The 21,384-nt window shown below is 43.3% G+C and overlaps 1 protein-coding gene across 4 annotated transcripts in view; it reads right to left on the bottom strand.

Annotated features, from left to right (window-relative positions):
- Positions 1–420: 420 nt before the first annotated feature.
- ZNF609 (zinc finger protein 609) overlaps positions 421–21,384 on the bottom strand; it is a 236,315-nt gene continuing 215,351 nt past the window's right edge. For 3 of the 4 annotated variants that reach the window (XM_081228502.1, XM_081228501.1, XM_081228504.1), the window contains 6 exons: positions 7,819–7,906; positions 4,758–7,098; positions 3,157–3,523; positions 1,440–1,615; positions 973–1,189; positions 421–499 (listed from right to left, as the gene is read on the bottom strand). In XM_081228502.1, coding sequence (XP_081084628.1) covers positions 426–499; positions 973–1,189; positions 1,440–1,615; positions 3,157–3,523; positions 4,758–7,098; positions 7,819–7,906 — 3,263 coding nt within the window. In that variant the 3' untranslated portion in view covers positions 421–425. The remainder of the gene's footprint in view (positions 500–972; positions 1,190–1,439; positions 1,616–3,156; positions 3,524–4,757; positions 7,099–7,818; positions 7,907–21,384) is intronic. The other variant, XM_081228503.1, reaches the window with a different exon arrangement.

Genomic DNA, 21,384 nt, shown 5'->3' with positions numbered 1-21,384 from the left:
GATGATCAATACCATTTAACTGATGTCTAAATGGCACCTCCAGCACCTCCTTGGGTGAGCCAGTCCGGGCCCGTGAAGCTGACTTTATCCGGGCACTTGGTGTTCTTTCTGCAAGGGAAACATGGACAGATAACCAGGCATTCAGCCGGCTAGTAAAAACAACCACAGGGTGGTGCTCCAAGAAAATGAACTGCAGAGGAGGCCGGTCCTGTTCGCTAGGGAAGCCGTGTTCCACAGCTCCTCTCGGAGGCAGATGGCTTCATGGGAGACTTACACAAGAGGCTTGCCCAGGGTTCCACCATTTCCAGACCACAGCCCACAGAGCTATCATCCTTCACCGTGGCTCTGCAGGGATTCTGTGATCCAGGTATCACCTATCCCTGCTCTCTAGGTGTTGCCCCAAATTAAAAAGTTACTTACCATTCTCACCTCCGGGGGGGTGGGTAGAGTGAAGGAGTCGAGCCTTGCTGGCTGGCAACAATGGCTGTAGAAGAAAGCCCTGAGTGAGAAGGAGGATGTGTTAGTGTGGCACTCCCAGGCCCTCCCCTTAAGCACTCTCCCTTTTTGCCAGCTGAGTGGGTATTGGGAAGAGCTTCTCCTTAAATTCCTAGCTCCACTGAGTTCTGGGGTGCTGACAGAAGAAAATCTGATGCTTGGATAGATACAGCGGCTCGGGATAGACAGTCAGGCTCTGTTTTTCAGTTGCTTGTTACTCTTTGGCTGTGAGAACACCTGCTCCTTATTCTTCTGAATACCAAAGTCAATTTTCTGGAGGAGTTTGAGAATCCCCAAGCTCCAAGGGATGAAACAAATGTCATGATTTTATTGATTGTCTGCAAGAGGCTAGGATTATGGACAGATGAGACGCTCAAGGGAAAAAAAGGGGGGGCGGTTCTTGCCAGGGGCCCCCTGCTGTGGGCAGTGCTACTGGGATGGAGTAGAAAGGATAGGAAGTGGGGAAGTGAGGCTTACCTGCTGCATAGGGTAAGTTGTACTGTGCTGGGAGCAATGAGTACCCCAAGTGGTGGTGGTGGTGGTGTGTGGACATCAGGCGCTGAGAAGGGGAGGTTCGGGGCCGGTCAACACTCCTTTCACCCCCGCCTGCTCCCCCGACGCTGCTACAGCTGCCACCACCCCCAACCGCCCCACAGCCTCCCCGATCTCTCTCCTGAGAAGTCTTATCACTTATCTGGAAAGGAAAGCAGACACAAAAGCTCTACTGTGAGACACATACATGAAAGCAAGATGCCCAGAGCCCACATTACGACTCCTTAAAGATGCAGGACACCTAAGAATCAAGGAGGTGCCTGGCAGAGCTGCTGTCAAGTCAGCCAAACCACACCGTGGTTATAGGACTTGAACTAGTCCATCTCCTCCCAGACCCTGGATCTGGCCTTAGTGGTCTCTGACAACAGTCAGTGTCACTGCACTTCCCTCACCGTGGGAGACTTGCTCTTGTAATGACTGGCATGCTGCTGCAAGAGGTCCAGGGCTTTGGACTCTGAGCTGGATTTACAACTGACACTGGGGCTGGCTCGTGCCTTGTCAGCATCTTCACCCCCTGAGACCTTGCTGCCATACGGGGAGAAAGAGTAGCTGGAAGGCAGGTAGGAACCTGGGGAAGAGAAATAAAGCAGTCAAAGCAATGGGAGAGGGAGAAGAAACTCTGCTTCAGTGAGCCTGGTGAGGCTCAGGCTGAGATATTTTCTACCACAGTGTCTTCGGGCTGAGACTCAGTGTGTACTTCCTTTACTGAGCTCTAGAGGCAAACAGCTAAGGGATATTAGGAACATGGCCCTCAGTTTCTGGGGAACCAACTTCCTTAGAGCCCCAATCTCAGATTCATCTTGGAGAGGTGACACAGTCATAGGATTTGAAAGGTATTGGATCTGGAGATGTCCTTGGGCTCAAATCCTTCCTCTACTTACCAGTTAGGTAACTCTGAACAAAATTAACAAATTAATTAGCTCAAATTAACCTTCTGAACTTCAGTTTCTTGACCATCAAAATGAAGATACCAATACTTATTTCACAGGATGCCAGAGAAGATTAAATAAGATAATGTACATAAATCACCTAGTCCAGTGCCTGGCACAGAGCAAGTACTCAACAAATGGAACAACTTTTTATATAGAAGGACTGGGGTAACAGGAGAAAGGAATACTACAGGATGAGACAATTTCTTATCTCAGTTTGAAAAGCCAACCTGTCCTATTTAGTATTGCCTTATAATGTCAATATCAAGACTATTTCAGCTGCTCTCCTATAGGGAGGTGGGAGCTCCAAGAAGTGAAAGAAGGAGTCTTCCACCCCACAAGCATCCCACATGGCTCTTCAGGCAACAGAGATCAGTGAGTAAAGTGAGCCTTTTCTTCTAACAAGTTAAAAAACACTTTAACTCCTACCTTGTGCCCCCCTCCCCAAGAACTCATGGATGGCAGTAAAGAGTTTATCTTTCCCAGACTGAATCTTTCTAGCTGGACTTACCCCAAGTCTGACTTCAAACTGCTCTTCCCCTCACCGACTGCCTCCTGACCGACCTTACAGCTAAACACAATCTTGCAAATGAATACATGCACTCTCCTGGGTTGAATTTTATTTGTTCCACATTTCTCTCCTGCTACAATTAAGTTGTAAGCTCCTTGAGGGGATTGAGCTAGTCTTCCCTATTTCTTTTGTATTCCCCACAGTGCCTAGCACATTGCAAAATGTAGAAAGTATGTGTTTTTGTTTGTTTGTTTTTCTGGCCACGCCCCAAGGCATGTGGGATCTTAGTTCCCTGACCAAGGATTGAACCTGTACCCGCTGGGAACCCCAGGGAAGTCCCTAGAGTATGTGTTCAGAAAATCCCAGCTGAGGGAAGATAGCTCTGGTAGAGAGGGGGTTTTGCCTTTAGTTATCCATAAAAATTGACTGTAGAGTCAACCCTCTAGCTGGTGCAAGGGAGGGAGGAGTGGTCCCCCAGACTGTAAGTAGGGGTCATTCAAGGAGCTCAGGATTAGTGACCACTTCACAGAAGGCCACATTCAAATCAGAGCTGTCATCTACCTGAGCCTCAGTAAGCCTTAGAGCTGAGCAAGAAAACTCTGGATTCGAAATCTGTGCCTCATTTACCTTCCCATTGAATGGAACAGCAGCTGGAATTTGGTGCCGTACCTGGGTAGTTCTGCATCATCACGGCAGGCATGCCCCGGTAGCTGGGGTGGTTGGGGTCATAGGACTGGCTGTAGGAGTAGCCGTGCATGTAGGGGATGTAGGACTGGTGCTGGGTGAGGGGAGAGGACACAGGCACGTGGACACTTGGTCGGGGCTCCTTGCTCCCGAGGCGGGATTCCTCAGATGTGGGCAGCTTGCAGTCACTACTTGTGCTTTCCTTCCCGTCCTCCTTGGGAACAGAGTCCTTACTCCGACTCCTTTCCTCCTTCAGTTTGCGGTCCCGCTCCTCCTTCCACCGCTCGTCCTCTGACTTGATGTCTGAGTACTTGGCAGGATAAACATATGTCCACATCCGGGGCTCTGCTTCCTACAACAATCACAGAATGAGCTCTGAGTGTTTTACAGAGATAGAGATTTCAAGCCCAATGTCCCCATAGAAACACCAGAGCAGATAATACTAGACATCTGGGGCACAGAGGGATCTTGGCCTCTACTGACCTTTGTTTAAAATCACCTCTGGTCCCTCCTGCTTAAATGCCTCTCTCCTCCCCCCATAAAAGGAAATAAGATGTGGTGAAAGAAAGGGAAAATCCACCAGTGGGTCTTCTCTAGGAGAGAACAAGCATTCTGGGGAAAGGACTCCTTGACTAGAAGAAGCTGTTCCCTTTCCAAGGATATTTAGGTGGTTTCCCTTCTTTAGAGCAAACTCAGGGGCAGAGAGCTACAGGTGCTGCCCCGCTCAGAGGAGGGTGGTCTAACTGTGGCACAAAGAGGGAAGGGGAGACTTTCTAAGTCTGAGGAACAGAGCAAAATGTAAGACCAAGTTTTTAGTTCTAACTCTGCCTAGAAAATCTTTTTGAGAGTAACTCGGTCTGCGTTGCATACTTCTGGCCTACTTTAAAAAATGGAGAGACCACCATTAACTCATTCCATAGGAACCACACAGTGGAAGAAACACTGGACTAGGAATCACTAGATACCTGAGTTCCAGTTCTGGCTCTGCCAGTTAAGTCTCATGTAATTCCAGACAAATCAAGCTAACTTACCTGGGCCTCTCTTGTCAAATGGGAAAAACATCTTTTACTGGTGTAAAAAGTGCTTTTAAAAAAAAAATGTTAGGGCTTCCCTGGTGGCGCAGTGGTTAAGAATCCGCCTGCCAACACAGAGGACACAGGTTTGAGCCCTGGTCCGGGAAGATCCCACATGCCATGGAGCAATTAAGCCCATGCACCACAACTACTGAGCCTGCGTTCTAGAGCCCACGTGCCACAACTACTGAAGCCCGCGCACCTAGAGCCCGTGCTCCGCAACAAGAGAAGCCACCGCAATGAGAAGCCCGCGCACTGCAACAAAGAGTAGACCCCGCTCGATGCAAGTAGAGAAAGCCCGCGTGCAGCAACGAAGACCCAACGCAGCCAAAGATAAATAAGAAACAAACAAAAAAAGTTAAAATGATTTACCAAAGTAAAGAATCCGTAAAATCATAAGATTTCTTCTGCTAATCTGTATTCTGTTGATTCCCTACAAAAGGACAGCCCTGATTTGTGAGGGAGACAGAAAAACTATCAAACGGTATTTCTATTTCCTTCTGGAACAGTTACCTGTCGGTACCAGAGTATTGGATCCACCTCTGCCTGTCGGCCACACTCGGCACCTGTCTTCGCCTCAGAGGCCTCCTTGCCTAGGTGGCTGGCCTCACTCAGCTTTACTTTAAGTCCTTCCGGGGCCTGGCTGGGGAGCTTGGAAGAGTCATCCAACTTGGGAATAATGACTGATTTGGCAGGGTCAGCCCCTTGCTCCTTGGCCTTCCCGGGTCCTGACTTCACCAGGTCTGTCAGGCTGGGGGCCTTGGTGAGACTTGGTGGAACTGACGGCTTTTGCTTCCATTCTTCCTTGAGTGCTGCCTCCCGCTCCTTCAGGCCCATCTCTGCCTTCTTATCCAGTCCCCGCTGCTGCTGCTCCAAGCTCTGCCGTTTCTGCTGTTCTTCATACTGCTGCCGGTAAGCTGTGTTAGTGCTCAGGAGGTGGGTGTGGTAGCTCTGGTCGCTGTAGCCATAGGGGGGCATATAGGCATACTGGTTGTAGTACAGGGACTGCATATACATGTTGGGACGTTGCTGGATGACGGAGGGCTGCTGACTGGAACTGCTCAGCTCTGGTTTCTTTTCCTCACAGGCATCGTTCTTCACTTTTCCCTCTATGCTCTCAGGCTCCTCATCCTTTTTTGTCTTCAGGGCCTGGCTCTCCACCCCTGCCTGGCTGCTGGGGTTCAGAGCCCCTGGGCTGGATTGTGTGTAACTTGGAGAGTAGTAACTCTCAAAGCCTTGGTAATATGGTGAGTCTTTGCTCTGTGGCTGAGGGGGGAAAAGGGTTTTCTTGGCCCCATCCTTAACCAACTGTTCAGGGTCCTTTGATTTGACGCTTTCCACTTTGCCCTCCCCATCCTCCCCCGCATCAGAGATGTCGGAGTATGCAGGGCTGTTGGTTTTGACTGAGCTGGCTTCAGCCCCATTCTGGGTCACTACATGTAAGGGGGTCATGGGCTGGGTAGGGGTAGTGCTATCTAAGCGGCTACAGCCTCCAATTGAAGGGCTGGGAGCATTGTCCGTGAAGCTGTAGATCTTGTCAGCTTCCGCCTTGATGCTAGCCAGTCGGCTCTGGTGGGGGTCTGAGGAGCCATTTAGGAGCACCTCCATCTTCATCCCATCTCCTGATGATTCCCTGAATGGGCTTCTGCCTTCTTCTGCTCGACACACCTTCCCAGGGGTCAGAGGACTTTCAAGTTCCTTTGAAGATTCCTTCTTTTTTTTGTCTTTCTTTTTCTTGTCCTTGGCTGGAGTCAAGGCAGGGTTGACTGTGAAAGGTTCTCCCATCACAGTGGGCTTGGGCTGAATGGGCTTCAGCTGGGGGCTGTTGGGCATGGCCTGGACCACTGTGGTGGTCAAGCCTGAGGAGGAGCCTGGGCTTGCTGCTGTGAAGGTGGCTGTCTGGAAGGTGTAAATCTGCTGTGGGGGGATGGCAGGGGCAATGGGCCGGGCTGACTTTAAACTTTTGGAAGGAATCTTTTCAGGTTTCAAACTAGAGGGCTTTTTACATTTTTCTTTTTCCATACACTTCCTTTCCAAAGAATCAAAGGCGTCATTGCTTGTTTCATCCATTACTGAGGGTCCATCATCAGAGCCATCATTGGATAAGGCCCCGAGATCTGTGTCCCCTTCCCCACTCAACTTTTTCTTACAGAGGCCTTTTGTGCTGAATTTGCTTGAAGGAGAAGGGCTATGGGGCTCTATGAGCCGAACTTTGGGGGTAGCAGAGCGGGCAGGGGACAAGGAACCTTTTTGTGAGACAGATGCGCCATTGCAGCTCCCGAGGTCTGCATGTAGGGTGGGCTCCTCTCCGTACTCACTGTCTCCATCTGCTTCTGGCTTGCTGTCGTCATCTGTATGGGCATGAGCTTGGTGGTACTTAAGTCCATTGATGTGCTTGTACTTTTTGTTGCAGTTTGGGTGGGGACAGTCAATCAGTACTGGGGAAGGACAATTTCTGTCTAGAACAGTGGGTTCCACTTTGGTCCCAGGAAGGGGGCCAGTGGCTGAGCCCATGGAATTAGTACGGACACGCTTGCTCCCTTTGGAGTCCTCTGAGCTAGAATTCAGCTCCATGTCTGAAAGGGGTTTGTTTTTCCGCTTAGTAGCTGAGGAAGGGCTGGCCTTGACATCCTCAGAGGTGCTGCTGGCAGCTGGGCGATGTTCTGAAGAATTCTGGCTGCCCCGACGGCCTTTGCTATTGGCTCCAGCTCGGGTTTTGCTGCTACTGCTGGTCCCTTTGCTGTCAGAGGCTGTGGCTGTCTCATTGACAGGTGTGTTACTGTTGGGACGCATACGTTTGCCTCTACCCCGACCGTTGCGCATTTCCAAGTCACTGGTGGGAGAGTCACAGAACCTTGGCAAATGACAAACACAACAGGATATTATTAAGAAAAAAAGCTATCTTCAAACCAGTTTAGCTGCAGCCTCCAGAAGAACTGTCCATATGGTAACTATCATTTTTAGTGAATATGATTTGTTAAAGGAACTTCTGAAAGCATGGTAACTGCATTAACTGGTGAGCTCCTAGAATGTTATCTGCATACTAACTATAAATTATTCCCCAAGATTTGGGTTCCCCTAACCCTGACAAACTGGAAATTAATATTAGGAACAAGCTGTAAAGTGCTATTCACTGAAATATCAGTCTTACGGCCAACTGCAACTTGAAAAGGTCCTTGTGAAACCCAGAATGTCTAGTGGAGTTTATGAAACTGAAAATGTTTTTGAGTTTAAACTTCTGAGAGACAGCTACTATCAAAAAACATCATCAATGAATGCTTGTTCACCTGTAGTCAGATTCTGCCTTGGTCTCAAGGTGACTGTAGGTAGAAGCCAGAATTCAGTCATTCCAGATAAAGGCTTAAATAGGATCTTCTCACCATTCCTACCCATTGATTTATTCTTCTTGAATGCCAGATGAATATAATGCCTTCCCTTGTTTCTATAACATAACTGTCCTTTAAAAGCTGGGTGTCTTTTAAAAGCTGTCCAACTCTAACAGGATAAAGGTATAAGGGATCACTGATGAGGGTGGTTCAGATTAACATAAACTAAAAAGCTGTAGAGTGCTTACCTGGGGGGTGCCCAGTCATGTCGTGTGCAGTCAAGAAGTGTACCTACGTAAGTCTTGTTCCTCCATGTTACATTCACTACCAACATCCCTGGAAGACAAGAAGACTCAGATATAGACAAGAGAAATGCTGTTGACCACTGAGAAGAGTATTTTCCATTTGAGTAGCATTCTGGCTCCTGTAGGAGGGTTTAGGGGGTGCTCTAGGTCCCAGTGGGCCTAACAGCATTAGGCTGGAATAGTTCCACGGGAACTGCCTACAACACTACCAGGGCCCCTTAGGATGGGCAACGGTTGCAAAGATTCCACGGTCCAGTTAAGGCACATTTTCCTAACTTTTAAAAAATGACGCAGTGTTTCAAATACACTAAAAAAATACAAAGGATAACTAAACAAAAACTCATGTACCCACCACCCAGCTCAATGGATTTACAAAATTTTGTGCTACACTTGCAACAGATTTATTTTTTAAAGAATAAAACACCATAGTTGAAAACCATTGTTTACTATATTTTCAAACTTGCCATTGATGGGATCATGCTGGGTATATAACTTACCTTTCTCACTTAACATTACAAATTTGAGATTTATCAATATTGACATGACGAGCTTAACCCATTTATTTTAATGGTGCTCAAGTATGTCATTGCATGATTTGACCACAATTTATACATACTGTTGATGGAAATTTAGATGTTTCTTGCACATTTTCACTCTTAAATGACATCACAATCAACATTCCTGACATGTTCATTTTATTTAAAAATGGTTTTGAATAGATACCATAGTCACACTCCAAAATTTAAAAGGTAGCAAAAGAAAAATGCAAACAAACCCCAATATAAAATGAAGTGTCCCTCCTGTCACTGTTCTTCAGCTTTTCAGGTCCCATACTCAGAAACATCCATGGATATCCATATACTCCTCCAGAGGTATTTTATATATTTATAAGCAAATATGTCTATACATTCTTCCTCAAATGGTAGCAATGTACACCAATGTTCTGCACATTTTCCACGTAACCATATATTTTGGATCATTCCATATGAGTAAACATAGAACTACTTCATTCTTTTCAATGGCTGCATATGAATGAGCTCAAATCGTACCATCATTTATTTATCCAGTCCCCTGTTGATGAACATTTATGTTGCTTCATTCTTCTGCTGTTACAAATAATGCTGAATAAATAACCTAGTACAAATGTCTTATCTTACATATCACAGAATATGTCTGTAAGATAAATTCCTATAAGTAAAACTGCTAATCACAGAGCATTTGTATTTGGATTTTTCATAAATACTGCCAATTTGCCCTCAGAGAGGATGTACTAATTTATAAACTAATTTATAAATCCTTTCCCTGTGGCAACATAGTGTTCTCAAACTTTCTGGTTTTGCCAATCTGATTGGAGAAAAATGGTGTTTTATGTAGTTTTAATGTCATGTTTCTTATTATGAGTTTGTATAGCATTTCATTACAAGATACCATTATGAGACATTTGTATTTACCTTCTAATGAACTGTCTGTTCATATCCTTTGCTCATTTTTCTACTGAATTATAGTCTTTTTCTTATTTGTGACTGTTTATATACCACAGTAAGCCTTTTGACTGTACTACAAATCAGATATTCCCCCCAGTTTGTCATTTGCCAACGGTGGTTAATGCTATGCAGAAATTACTTACTTTTAGGTTGTTACATTTATCAGTCTTTTATGGCTTCAGAATTTCTGTCATATTTCAAAAGGCTTCCCCCATTCCATCACTTTATCAATAGTTTTTTTCTTATGGTTTCTTCTAGTATTTTTATGGTTTGATTTTTTATATTTAAATCTTTGATCCACCTGGAATTTAACATGGTATAAAATGTCTGACATGGACTTCTTTTTTTTTTTTGGCTGCGCCTCACAGCTTGTGGAATCTTAATTCCCCGACTAGGGATTGAATCTGGCCCTAGGCAGTGAGAGCACGGAGTCCTAACCACTGGAACTCCAGGGAATTCCCTGACATGGACTTTTTAATATTGTTTTTTTTTTTGTCTTAATTCTAAATTATTTTTGGTTAGTTTTACATTGAATGAAGTCAAATATACTAAGCTTTTCCTTTATTTTATTTTATTTATTTTATTTTTTTGGCGGTACACGGGCCTCTCACTGTTGTGGCCTCTCCCGTTGCGGAGCACAGGCTCCGGACGCGCAGGTTCTGGACGCGCAGGCTCAGTGGCCGTGGCTCACAGGCCCAGCCGCTACACGGCATGTGGGATCTTCCCGGACCAGGGCACGAACCCGTGTCCCCTGCATCGGCAGGCGGACTCTCAACCACTGCGCCACCAAGGAAGCCCAGCTTTTCCTTTATTGTTTGTGCTTTTTATGTCTAATCACAAGGTCATAAACATTCTACCATGAAATATTTTAAAGGTATCTTTAACAAGCTAAGAATGTTTTTTATATTTTTAGTGGTAGAAAAAAATGAAAAGGAGAATAATATTTTGTCATGTGAAATTATATGAAATTCAAATACTGCTCAGAAATAAGGTTTTATTGGAATATAGCCACATTTATTCATTTGCCCATTGCCTATGCCCGATTTCACACCTCAAGGCAGACAGAGTTGAGTATGTGTAATAGAGGCTATATGGCCCTCAAAGTCTAAAATATTTACTATTTGGCCCTTTACAGAAAAGGTTCACCAACCCCTGTTTTAGATCTTTTTTCTAATATGAGCATTTAAGGTCTAAATTTCCCTCATAGCCCACTTTAGTTGCAGTCCACAAGTTTTGATATGTTTTCATTATCATTCAGGTCAAAACATTTAGTTTCCCTGGTTTTTTTTTTTTTTTTTTTTTTTTGGATTCTGGATTTATTTAGAAGAGTGTTGTCAAATTTTCAAATACCTGGGAATTTTCCAACTTACCTTTTTGTTTCTGATTTCTAATATAATTCTACTGTGATTAGAAAACATACTATATATGATTTCAATTCTTTTAAATTTATTGAGAATTAATTTATGGTATAAAATATGCTCTATCTTGAAGAACATCCCATGTGCACCTGAAAAGAATATTTCAAAATGTATACTCTGCAGTTGTTGGGTAGCCTATAAATGATAGATCAAGTTGATTGATAATGTTTTTCAAATCTTCTATATCCTTATTAATTTTCTGTCTTCTTATCAATTATACTTGCCATTTGTTCTTGCTTATTGGAACTCCTATTTGGACCTTTTAGACTAATCCTCTTATCTTTCTAGCCTATTTCCCATTTCTTTGTCTTCTGGTTGTATATTATAAGGGATTTCCTTCATCTTCTAGGCTACATACTGAAATTTTCATTTTTACCATTTTTAATTTAAAAAAAGTATCCTTGTTTCATGGGATACAGTATTTTATCTCTCTGAAGATATTTCATTATATATTCTTCTCTCTCAATAGTCTTTTGCTCTCTCAGTAGTTTTTTCCCTCTAACTCCTTTTTTTCTGTTTGTTTTGTCCTACATTCTCGTTTCTCAGGTTTTCCTCAAAAAGTCTGGTGATCTTCGGATCTTGTTCATATTTAAATGAAAGGTAATAAAAATTGGACTGGAAGCACTATGTGTGGGCCTTTCCATTAAGCCATGAATACTGGTAGAGATTTTTCCTCCTTTCCAGGACTTGTCAGATTCCCCCAGAGAAGAACTCTTTAATTTCTTACCTGCCTGCCAGTTTCTCTATGTTATATGGATTTTCACTTGGTCCTTGGTACAGCACCCTGCCTTCCTCTATGCCCAGTGTCCTGCTCTGGTTGAAACTCTCCGAAGAGTGAACATCAGTTTTCTGTAATGGCAGAGGGGCTGTGTAGGATGGGGATAATAATGTACAGCCTTTGCTTCTTCTCTAGACCTTCAGCCAGTCTTCTGTTTTCAGCTTCACCCCATATTCCCTGTGTTCAAAGGTACTCTGATATTTCCAATTTCTGAATATTTCTAGAAATCTGTGGTGCAAACTCCTTATTCTTGGCTCTCCTTCCTCCCAACCTCAGGTAAACAAAGAAACAAACAAGCTTCTGTTTTTTCAGGTCTCTTAAATCAGCATTGTGCATCTGCTTTCTAGTGTCCCAAGTTTTACTGATTTATACCTGGTCTGTCTTCTTTACCTTGTGAGTTTATATCTTAAAAACAAAATCCCTTTACTGACATTTGAATGGGTTTTAGGGGGGAAGGTAGGAGGTAAATGTGTACTTTCAATCTACCATATTTAACCAGAATACTGAATTTTTTTTTTTAATAAATAAATTAATTTATTTATTTTTGGCTGTGTTGGGTCTTCGTTGCTGCATGAGGGCTTTCTCTAGTTGTGATGAGCGGGGGCTGCTCTTTGTTGCAGGCTTCTCATTGCAGTGGCTTCTCTTGTTGCGGAGCACGGGCTCTAGGCGTGCGGGCTTCAGTAGTTGTGGCGCACGGGCTTAGTTGCTCCGCAGCATGTGGGATCTTCCTGGACCAGAGATGGAACCCGTGTCCCCTGCATTGCCAAGCAGATTCTTAACCACTGTGCCACCAGGGAAGTCTCCTTGAATTTACTTTTATTTATCTGTTTGGTATACAGTACTTGGAGTGTACAACCTACCTAGTTAAGTTTCTAATAAGAATTTCTCTAATTCAGGAAAGTCATTACCTATTATATATTAATTTACTGTCTTTCTGCCATTCTTTCATTTTTTTTTCTAGGACTCACGTTGATCTCTCATATATTTTTTCTTTGTGCTTGATTCTTCCAATTTATAATCTTTTCTTTGACTACATGTAGCCTAGAATTTATCCAATGTATTGAGGTTTTTAAAAAATTTCAATGACTATAATATATAATTATATTTAAATGACTTTTTCTCATTTCCAAAATTTTAAACTGGTTAATTTTTCATATCTACATGACATTATTTAATTACTGTTTGGTTCATAGTTTTATTTTTTATTTTTATCAGTTTTATTTTTAATAGAGTTTATTATTGTTTCTCTTTAAGAATTCTAAACATACTTATTACAATCTTTGTACCATATGTTAATTTCATTAGGTGTGCATTCAATTCCTGACAGTTAAATTTTGAAACTAATTTAAAATTTTTGAGATAATTATAGATTCACATACAGTTGTAAGAAATAATAAAAAGATCTCACATGCCCTTTAATGGTAACATTTTGCAACAAAACTATAGTATAATATCTCAACCGAGATTCTGCCATTGATATAATGAAGATACAAAATATTTCCATCAACACATACCTCATGTTGTCCTTTTCTAGCTACACTCATTTCCCTCCCATCCCCACCCCTCCTCAATTCCTGGCAACTAGTAATCTGTTTCTCATTTCTATAATTTTGTCATTTCAAAAAAAATTATATAGGGGCTTCCCTGGTGGCGCAGTGGTTGAGAGTCCGCCTGCCGATGCAGGGGACACGGGTTCGTGCCTCTATCCCGGAAGATCCCACATGCCGTGGAGCGGCTGGGCCCGCGAGCCATGGCCGCGGAGCCTGTGTGTCCGGAGCCTGTGCTCCGCAACGGGAGAGGCCACAGCAGTGAGAGGCCCGCGTACAGCAAAAAAAAAAAAAAAAAAAAAAAAAAAAAAAAATTATATAAATGGAATCATACAGTATATAACCTTCTGGGACTGTTTTTTTTTTTTTTCTACCAGCATATAGTTCTCTGGAGATTTATCCAGGTGGCTGTATGCATCAATAGTTTAGTCCCGGGCTTCCCTGGTGGCGCGGTGGTTGAGAGGCTGCCTGCCGATGTAGGGGACACGGGTTCGTGTGTCCCCTACATCGGAGCCTGTGCTCCGCAACGGGAGAGGCCACAGCAGTGAGAGGCCACGTACCGCAAAACAAACAAACAAACAAACAAACAACAGTTTAGTCTTTTTATTGGTGGTTTGGTATGGAGATACCATAGTTTGTCCTACCACTCACCTGCTGAAGGACATCTGGGTTGTTTCCAGTTTTTGGCTATTATGAATAAGCTGCTATACACATTTGTGTACAGGTTTTTGTGTGAACTTAAGTTTTTTGGTTTTTTAAAAGTAAGATTTGTTTATTTATTTATTGGTTTTGTTTTGGCTGTGCTGCACAGCATGGCATGTGGGATCTTAGTTCCCTGATCAGGGATCAAACCTCCACCCCCTGCAGTGGAAGAGTGAAGTCTTCACCAGTGGACCACCAAGGAGGTCCCCTGAACTTAAGTTTTCATCTCTCCCAAATACCCAAGAATGCAATTACTGGGTCATATTGTAGTTGCATTTAGTTTTGGTTTTTTTTTAACTTTTAAAAAAATATTTATTTGTTTATTTATTTTTGGCTGTGCTGGGTCTTTGTTGCTGCACACGGGCTTTCTCTAGTTGTAGCGAGTGGGGGCTAGTCTTCGTTGCGGTGAGCGGGCTTCTCATTTTGTGGCTTCTCTTGTTGTGGAGCACGGACTCTAGGTGTGTGGGCTCAATAGTTGTGGCTCATGGGCTTAGCTGCTCCATCGCAATATGGAATCTTCTCAGACCACGGATCGAACCTGTGTCCCCTGAATTGGCAGGCAGATTCTTAACCACTGCACCACCAGGGAAGTCCTCTCTCTCTCTTTTTAATCTTAGCCATTCTAATAGTTGTATAGTAATATCTCATATTGTGATTTTTAATTTGCATTTCCCTAATGCTAATGATGTTAAACATCTTTTTCATGTGCTTATCTGCCATCTGTATATCCTCTTTGGTGAAATATCTGTTCATATTTTAGCTCATTTTCTGACTGGATTGTTTTCTACTGTTGAGTTTTGAGAGCTCTTTATGTATTCTAGATACTAGTCCTCTGTTGGATATTTCCATATATGATATATATATATATATATATATATATATAATGTAAAGGTTTTTTAGTTGTATTTAGTGGGAGAAATCAGGAAAGGTATGTCTACTCCATCTTCCTGAAAATGGAAGTCCTGGTTAATTTTTAGTGGTTATTTTTCTTAGCATTATATTTCTATTATATATAATTTTGGTTTGCAGTCTCTTTTTTTTTTTTTTTTTTGCGGTACGCGGGCCTGTCACTGCTGTGGCCTCTCCCGCCGCAGAGCACAGGCTCCGGACGCGCAGGCCCAGCAGCCATGGCCCACGGGCCCAGCTGCTCTGCGGCATGTGGGATTCTCCCGGACCCGGGCATGAACCCGCGTCCCCTGCATCGGCAGGCGGTCTCTCAACCACTGCGCCACCAGGGAAGCCCTGCAGTCTCTTTTTTATTTTTTTATTATTTATTTATTTATTTATTTATTTTTTTGCGGTACGCGGGCCCCTCACTGTTGTGGCCTCTCCCGTTGTGGAGCACAGGCGCCGGACACACAGGCTTAGCGGCCATGGCTCACAGGCCTAGCTGCTCCGCGGCATGTGGGATCTTCCCGGACCGGGGCATGAACCCGCGTCCCCTGCATTGGCAGGCAGACTCTCAACCACTGTGCCACCAGGGAAGCCCTGCAGTCTCTTTTTTAAATGAGATGTTTTTGTTACTAATTTCCCCCCTTCTCTGTTTAGCAATTTCTTCCATCTAGCTCCCTAAGGACCTAGTCTGAAGAGGTCTTCTACTGGCCTGAGCCATTAGAAGATATTTAAGATATCACAGTTCTAATCATTGAACCAGCAGGCAGCTTCTTCACAACTCCTTAGGCTTCCCTCCTCCCCCACTCAATTAACTTTTTTTCTTTTTTAAGTAACAAATTCTTTATCAAGGGCAATTTTTTTTAAAGCTCCAACAACAGGTAGGTTCTATTATAATCAAACCTAATACAGTAGATTGATTTCATTAGTTGCTCCAATTCTTCACCTTTGTCTGAATCTACACAATTTGCCATGCAACTAACTTGCCACTTGTCACTCTGGTGTGAAGCCCTATACCTATATAACGTTTAAAAAAATCTGCTTTATAGTTATAATTTATATACAATAACATCCATTCATTTTAAAATATATAATTTGATGAGTGTGATTAATATTTACAGTTGTATAATTACTACCACAGTCAATTTATAGAACATTTCCATTAGTCAAAAAGTACTCAGCCCTTGTGCAATCAGTCTCATTTCACCATCCCCAGCCCCAGACAATGACTAATCTGGTTTATATTCCTATAGCTTTGCCTTTTCCAGAATTTCATATACAATGAATCAGACAGCATGTAGTCTTCTACATCTGGCTTCTTTCACTTAACAAAACGCTTTTGAGATTCACCATGTTGTTGCACGTATCAGTAAGTAGTTCATTTCTTTTTGTTGCTAAGTCCAATTAACTTTTTAAAAGTCTCCTTCCATGAGACTGGTTGGGGGGTTGGCATCCTACTCCCCTGGTCTCAAGTTCTCTCTATTTATGAACTATCTCTATAGACATTTTCAGTACCAGGAACTCATCCCTCAGGCACCGTTCTCTGGTCCCATACCTGGAGGCCAGCAGGCCCACAGTTTCAGCCTCACTCAGTGACTTGCATCTCTTCTGTTTTTGGTCCATGGATAAGATTATTGTGTTTGTGAGCCCAAACATGTTCTTTGATTTTCACTTTATATATTTTACTTCTTGCTATGTGTTCAGAACAAAAGAGATGTGTTGAAAGTTTGAATACAGTAATTCAATGTGCCCAAAGGCACATTTTCTATGTAATGTATCCAGAGAATAAGACTCTAGAATTCAGACTTCCCTGGTGGCGCCGTGGTTAAGAATCTGCCTGCCAATGCAGGGGACACGGGTTTGAGCCCTGGTCTGGGTGGGTCCCACATGCCACAGAGCAACTAGGCCCGTGAGCCACAACTGCTGAGCCTGCGCTCTAGAGCCCGCGAGCCGAAACTACTGAAGCCTGCGCACCTACAGCCCATGCTCCGCAACAAGAGAAGCCACTGCAATGAGAAACCCATGCACCACAATGAAGAGTGGCCCCTTCTCGCCACAACTGGAGAAAGCCTGTGTGCAGCAACGAAGACCCAACACAGCCAAAAAAAAAAAGAACTGAGCAGAAAAGAAAAAAAACAAATTAAAAGAATCCAGAATTAGTCTTTTGTTCGTCTTTGGTCATAGACTAATAAAATACTATTTGATTAAGCACTCCCAGGGCCTATCTGTAATAACTCAACTATATTCTTCTTTGATGTAGAATGCTGTCTAAAGATCACTGAACTTGCAGTCAGAAAACCTTAGTCCAAATCCTTGCTCTGGGACTTCCCTGGTGGTCCAGTGGTTAAGACTCAGTGCTCGCAATGCAGGGGGTCCAGGTTCGATCCCTGGTCAGGGAACTGGATCCCGCGTGCCACAAACTAAGAGCCTGCATGCCACAACTAAAACCCAACACAGCCAAAAATAAATAAATAAATACATTTAAAAAAAAAAAAGCTACTTTGTAAATAAGGAAATGGAAGCCCAGAAAGGTTAAGTAATTCACTCATTACTCATTATTGATGAGTGGTCAGATCTTCAAGGCATTACACAGCTATCTCTTAATGGGTTCTGATTCTTTTTACACAACTTCCTTAATATGTCCCTTTATCTTCATCTTAGATAAAAGATACATAAAGGACTGTAGGGAGGCATGGGGGGAAGAGGACAGGATTCCTATCCCTTTCTAGGGCCCTGGCATCTTAAGGGAAATGACAAACCTCCTAAGAAAGCAATTGGGCTAAATTCTCTCTGGTTGTTAGCAAAGTGAATTCATATGGATGTCTCCTCCCAGTGATGGGCTGCTCTGATTACTGTATAACCAATTTGAATAGGAACAGGGTACATTTATTTCTAGAAAACGTAAGACTTAGAAGTAGGCACCTCATTTACAAGGGCAGATGAGCATAGCTGTATATAGACAGCAGGTATACAATTAACTCTTGAAACAGCTGGGTAGGAACACGTGTTTATAAATCTGTCTCCCTCCTCTGGTATAATCTGCAAACGTTAACAATAATGAATGAGCTGAAAAGATGACAGGTCAGAGTGCTGGAAATGGGAGAGGGGAAGAGGAAAAATTCTAATATGGAAAAACAAAATGGAGGCTTGTTTAAATGTCAAAGCAAACAGTTTGCTGAAGTATAACTCTCTTCCTACAAGGTTCTGAGTTGAGACAGCTGGGAGATTAAGAAGACAGGAAGGAAAAAGCAGAAAATAACACTTAACAGACCTAGTTTCTCTATTAAGGGCTAGCTTTAAGGCAGCAAGTAGGCTGAAGAGAAAGAGAAAAGTTAGTTTTCATTTTAGAAAGCTTTCTATTTTGAATAAGTGTTCACAAAATAAGGAAAGGGTTGGCATGTTTGAAGATAATAAAAATAATAATATGCTAAAAGTAGTAGTAAAAGTAGTGCTTTGTGTTTCTCTAGGTGGTTATTTTCATATTTACCAAGGGTGTCACAGACATAATCTCATTAAACATTACTAAGTTTTAGAGTGCTAAGTTAAGTATTCTCCCTTCTTAAAGACGATCAACACCAGAACACGGTAAAGGGGAAATGACTTAGGTATGAGGCAGCAATCAGGTTCCCCCCCCCCCGTCACAGGAGGAGTGCAGTGTTAAGACAAAACGCAATCCCAAAGCAGCACTACTTTGTTTTGAGGACAATTCAAAACAGTTGTGCAGGAACTTCCCGGGTGGTCCAGTGGTAAGAATCTGCCTTCCAATGCAGGGGACGCGGGTTTGACCCCTGGATGGGGAACTAAGATCCCACGTGCGGCGGGGCACCTAAGCCCACGCACCACAACTACTGAGCCCACATGCTCTAGAGCCTGTGTGCCACAACTAAGAGAGCCCGCGTGCCACAACTATTGAGCCCATGCACTCTGCTGCCACAGTGAGAAGCCCGCGTGCTGCAACGAAGAACCTGTGTGTCCATATATGTGGAACCTAGAAAATGGTACAGATGAACCGGTTTGCAGAGGAGATATTGAGACACAGAAGTAGAGAACAAACGTATGGACACCAAGGCGGGAAAGCAGCTGGGGGTGGTGGTGGGGGTGGTGGTGTGATGAATTGGGCAATTGGGATTGACATGTATACACTGATGTGTATAAAATGGATGACTAATAAGAAAATAAATAAATAAGTAAACATAAAAAAAAAAAAGAACCTGCGTGCCGTGACTAAGACCCGACGCAGACAAATAAATAAATATTGAAAAAAAAAAAAACCGTCATGCAGTCAAGACTGATACAAGCACAATAGTGGAAAGAGTAAATTTTACCTCCAGAGCCCTCATTTTTACCATTTCCACTTAGTACATGCTTTCTCTCAGGGATCTAATAAACTAATGCTCAGTTGACCACTTTCCTTCTTGTATGCCATGTGCTTCCTTGCTTCCTAGCTTCTACTTTCCTTCTTGAAAACACTTCCTTCATTTGGCTTCCAGGACAAGGACAACACACAGGCCTGATTTTCTTCTTGTTGTTCTGCTCGCTCCTTCTCATCACCTTTTGCTTTTACTTCTTCATATCTAACTAATGACTCAAACTGCTATCTCCAGCACCTACCTTTTCCCTGAACTCCAGATTCATATATCTAATGGCAAATTTGACATTTCCATTTGATGTCTCAAAAGAGATTTCAAACTTAACATGACCCAAACTGAGCTCCTGATACCCACCTGTCCCTTGACCACTCCCTTGCCCCCTGCTCCCAATAACAACTTGGCTCTGAGTTTTCCCTATTTCAGGTAATGGCATTTCCATCCTCTCAGGTGTTCAGGACAAAAACCTTGGGAGTTCTCTTTGACTCCTCTCTTACTCTCACACCACCCCACATCCGACAGTCAGCAAATCTTGTTGGCTCAACCTTCAAAATATATCCAGATTTTGATCATATCTCACTATCTCCATTTCTCTGGCTCCAAGTACTCCTCTAATTATTGCAACAGCCATCCTATCCCTCTCTGACCCATTCTCAACACAGGAGCCAGAGAGATCCTGTTAAAATCCAAGTCATATCCTATCATTCCTCTACTCAAAACCTTCCGAAGGCTTCTTTCCATTTCACCCAGATTAAAGGGCAAAATTCTTATTGTGATCTTAAAGGATTCATGTGATCTCGGCCCTCATTACCTCTCTGATCAACATGATATCATCTTCTACTACTCTGCCCCTCACACTCTGTTCTGGCACGTGAGCTACTTGTTCCTTGAACACAAGAGGCATGTTCTCATCTTAGGGCCTTGAACTTGCCATTCCATCTATCAGTAACATAGCTTCCCCCCATCCCTCATATTTTCAAAGCTACTTCCCCTTCATTACTTTCAAATATTTTCTCAAAAGTCATCTCAGCGAGGCCATCCCTCACTCCCACTCCCCACTTATATACTTTCTAGTTCCCTTTCCTACCTTCCTCCCCATAATATTTATCAGTATGTAACATAGCAGAAGTTTTATTTATTCATCTTGCTTATTGTCTTTTCAGTCCTATTAGAATGTAAGCTCTATGAAGAGCAAGATTTTTGTCAGTCTTTTTGGACTGCTGTATCTATAAGAACTAGAAACATTTTTGGCATATAGTAGATGCTCAATAAATATATGTTGAATGAATGAATGCTCCTTGTTTCTCTCCAGAAACTCCGTTCAAGTAAGGTATAAAAAACTGATAAACAGAAACCTCAATTAAATAGTGTTGAGGGACCAACAGCTCCAACAGGAGCTCTCATGCCCTGTGATGATAGCAGAGCCCAACAGGAGGAAGAAAGACTCCTCTTCTTTCCTGGCAAGGATTCAGCCAATGAAAAGCTATGGACTCTGTTTACTATAGTGTTCCCAATTTCCCTGTCCCCTCTATAAAAGTGTTCTTCGCTTGCTGTGCAGGAACTTGCATGTGGCTTACCATGGTTGCAGACGCTGAATTGCAATTCTCTGATGATCTCAAATAAGCCCATCTTTGCTGGAGAAATGTCTGGCCATCTATTTGATTTAGGTCAACATTTTGGTGGCCCATACGGGGACCAGAGGAGACCCCTGAAGACTCCAGGACTGGTGAGCAAACAGGTGAGGTACCCATAATTAAGCCCACTGAGCTCACTGCTTTTCTTGCTGACCCTGGAATTTGGAGGGTCTTTCTCCTGGATCCAAGCTCATGCCCTCTTTGTGTATGAAGAAATGGCTGGTGTTAGCTTGCAGGCTGTTTGAACTGAGCTGTTCGAACTGTAAGTTATTCAAGCTGTTTGAAAATTGTTCTTTTACTCTAGAGGAAAACCTCTGAGAAATGGGATCCCAGTTATCTGTGGGCCCCCACACCCTGGGACTCTGGCCAATTTTATGTTTAAAAACTGTGGTCCGGGCTTCCCTGGTGGCGCAGTGGTTGAGAGTCCACCTGCCGATTCAGGGGATGCAGGTTCGTGCCCCGGTCCGGGAAGATCCCACATGCTGCGGAGCGGCTGGGCCCGTGAGCCATGGCCGCTGGGCCTGCGCGTCCGGAGCCTGTGCTCCGCAACGGGAGAGGCCACAGCAGTGAGAGGCCCGCGAACCGCAAAAAAAAAAACTGTGGTCCTTCCTCATGCGCATTTCTAACTAAATGGACCAACCTGTTCAAAAGCAATTTAGAATATCAATGGCCATTTTGGGGAACTTTT

Source organism: Mesoplodon bidens (genome assembly GCF_964165515.1).
Source record: "Mesoplodon bidens genome assembly, chromosome: 3".
NCBI classification, from domain to species: Eukaryota; Metazoa; Chordata; class Mammalia; order Artiodactyla; family Ziphiidae; genus Mesoplodon; species Mesoplodon bidens.
This window is presented reverse-complemented; position numbering and strand designations above follow the sequence as displayed.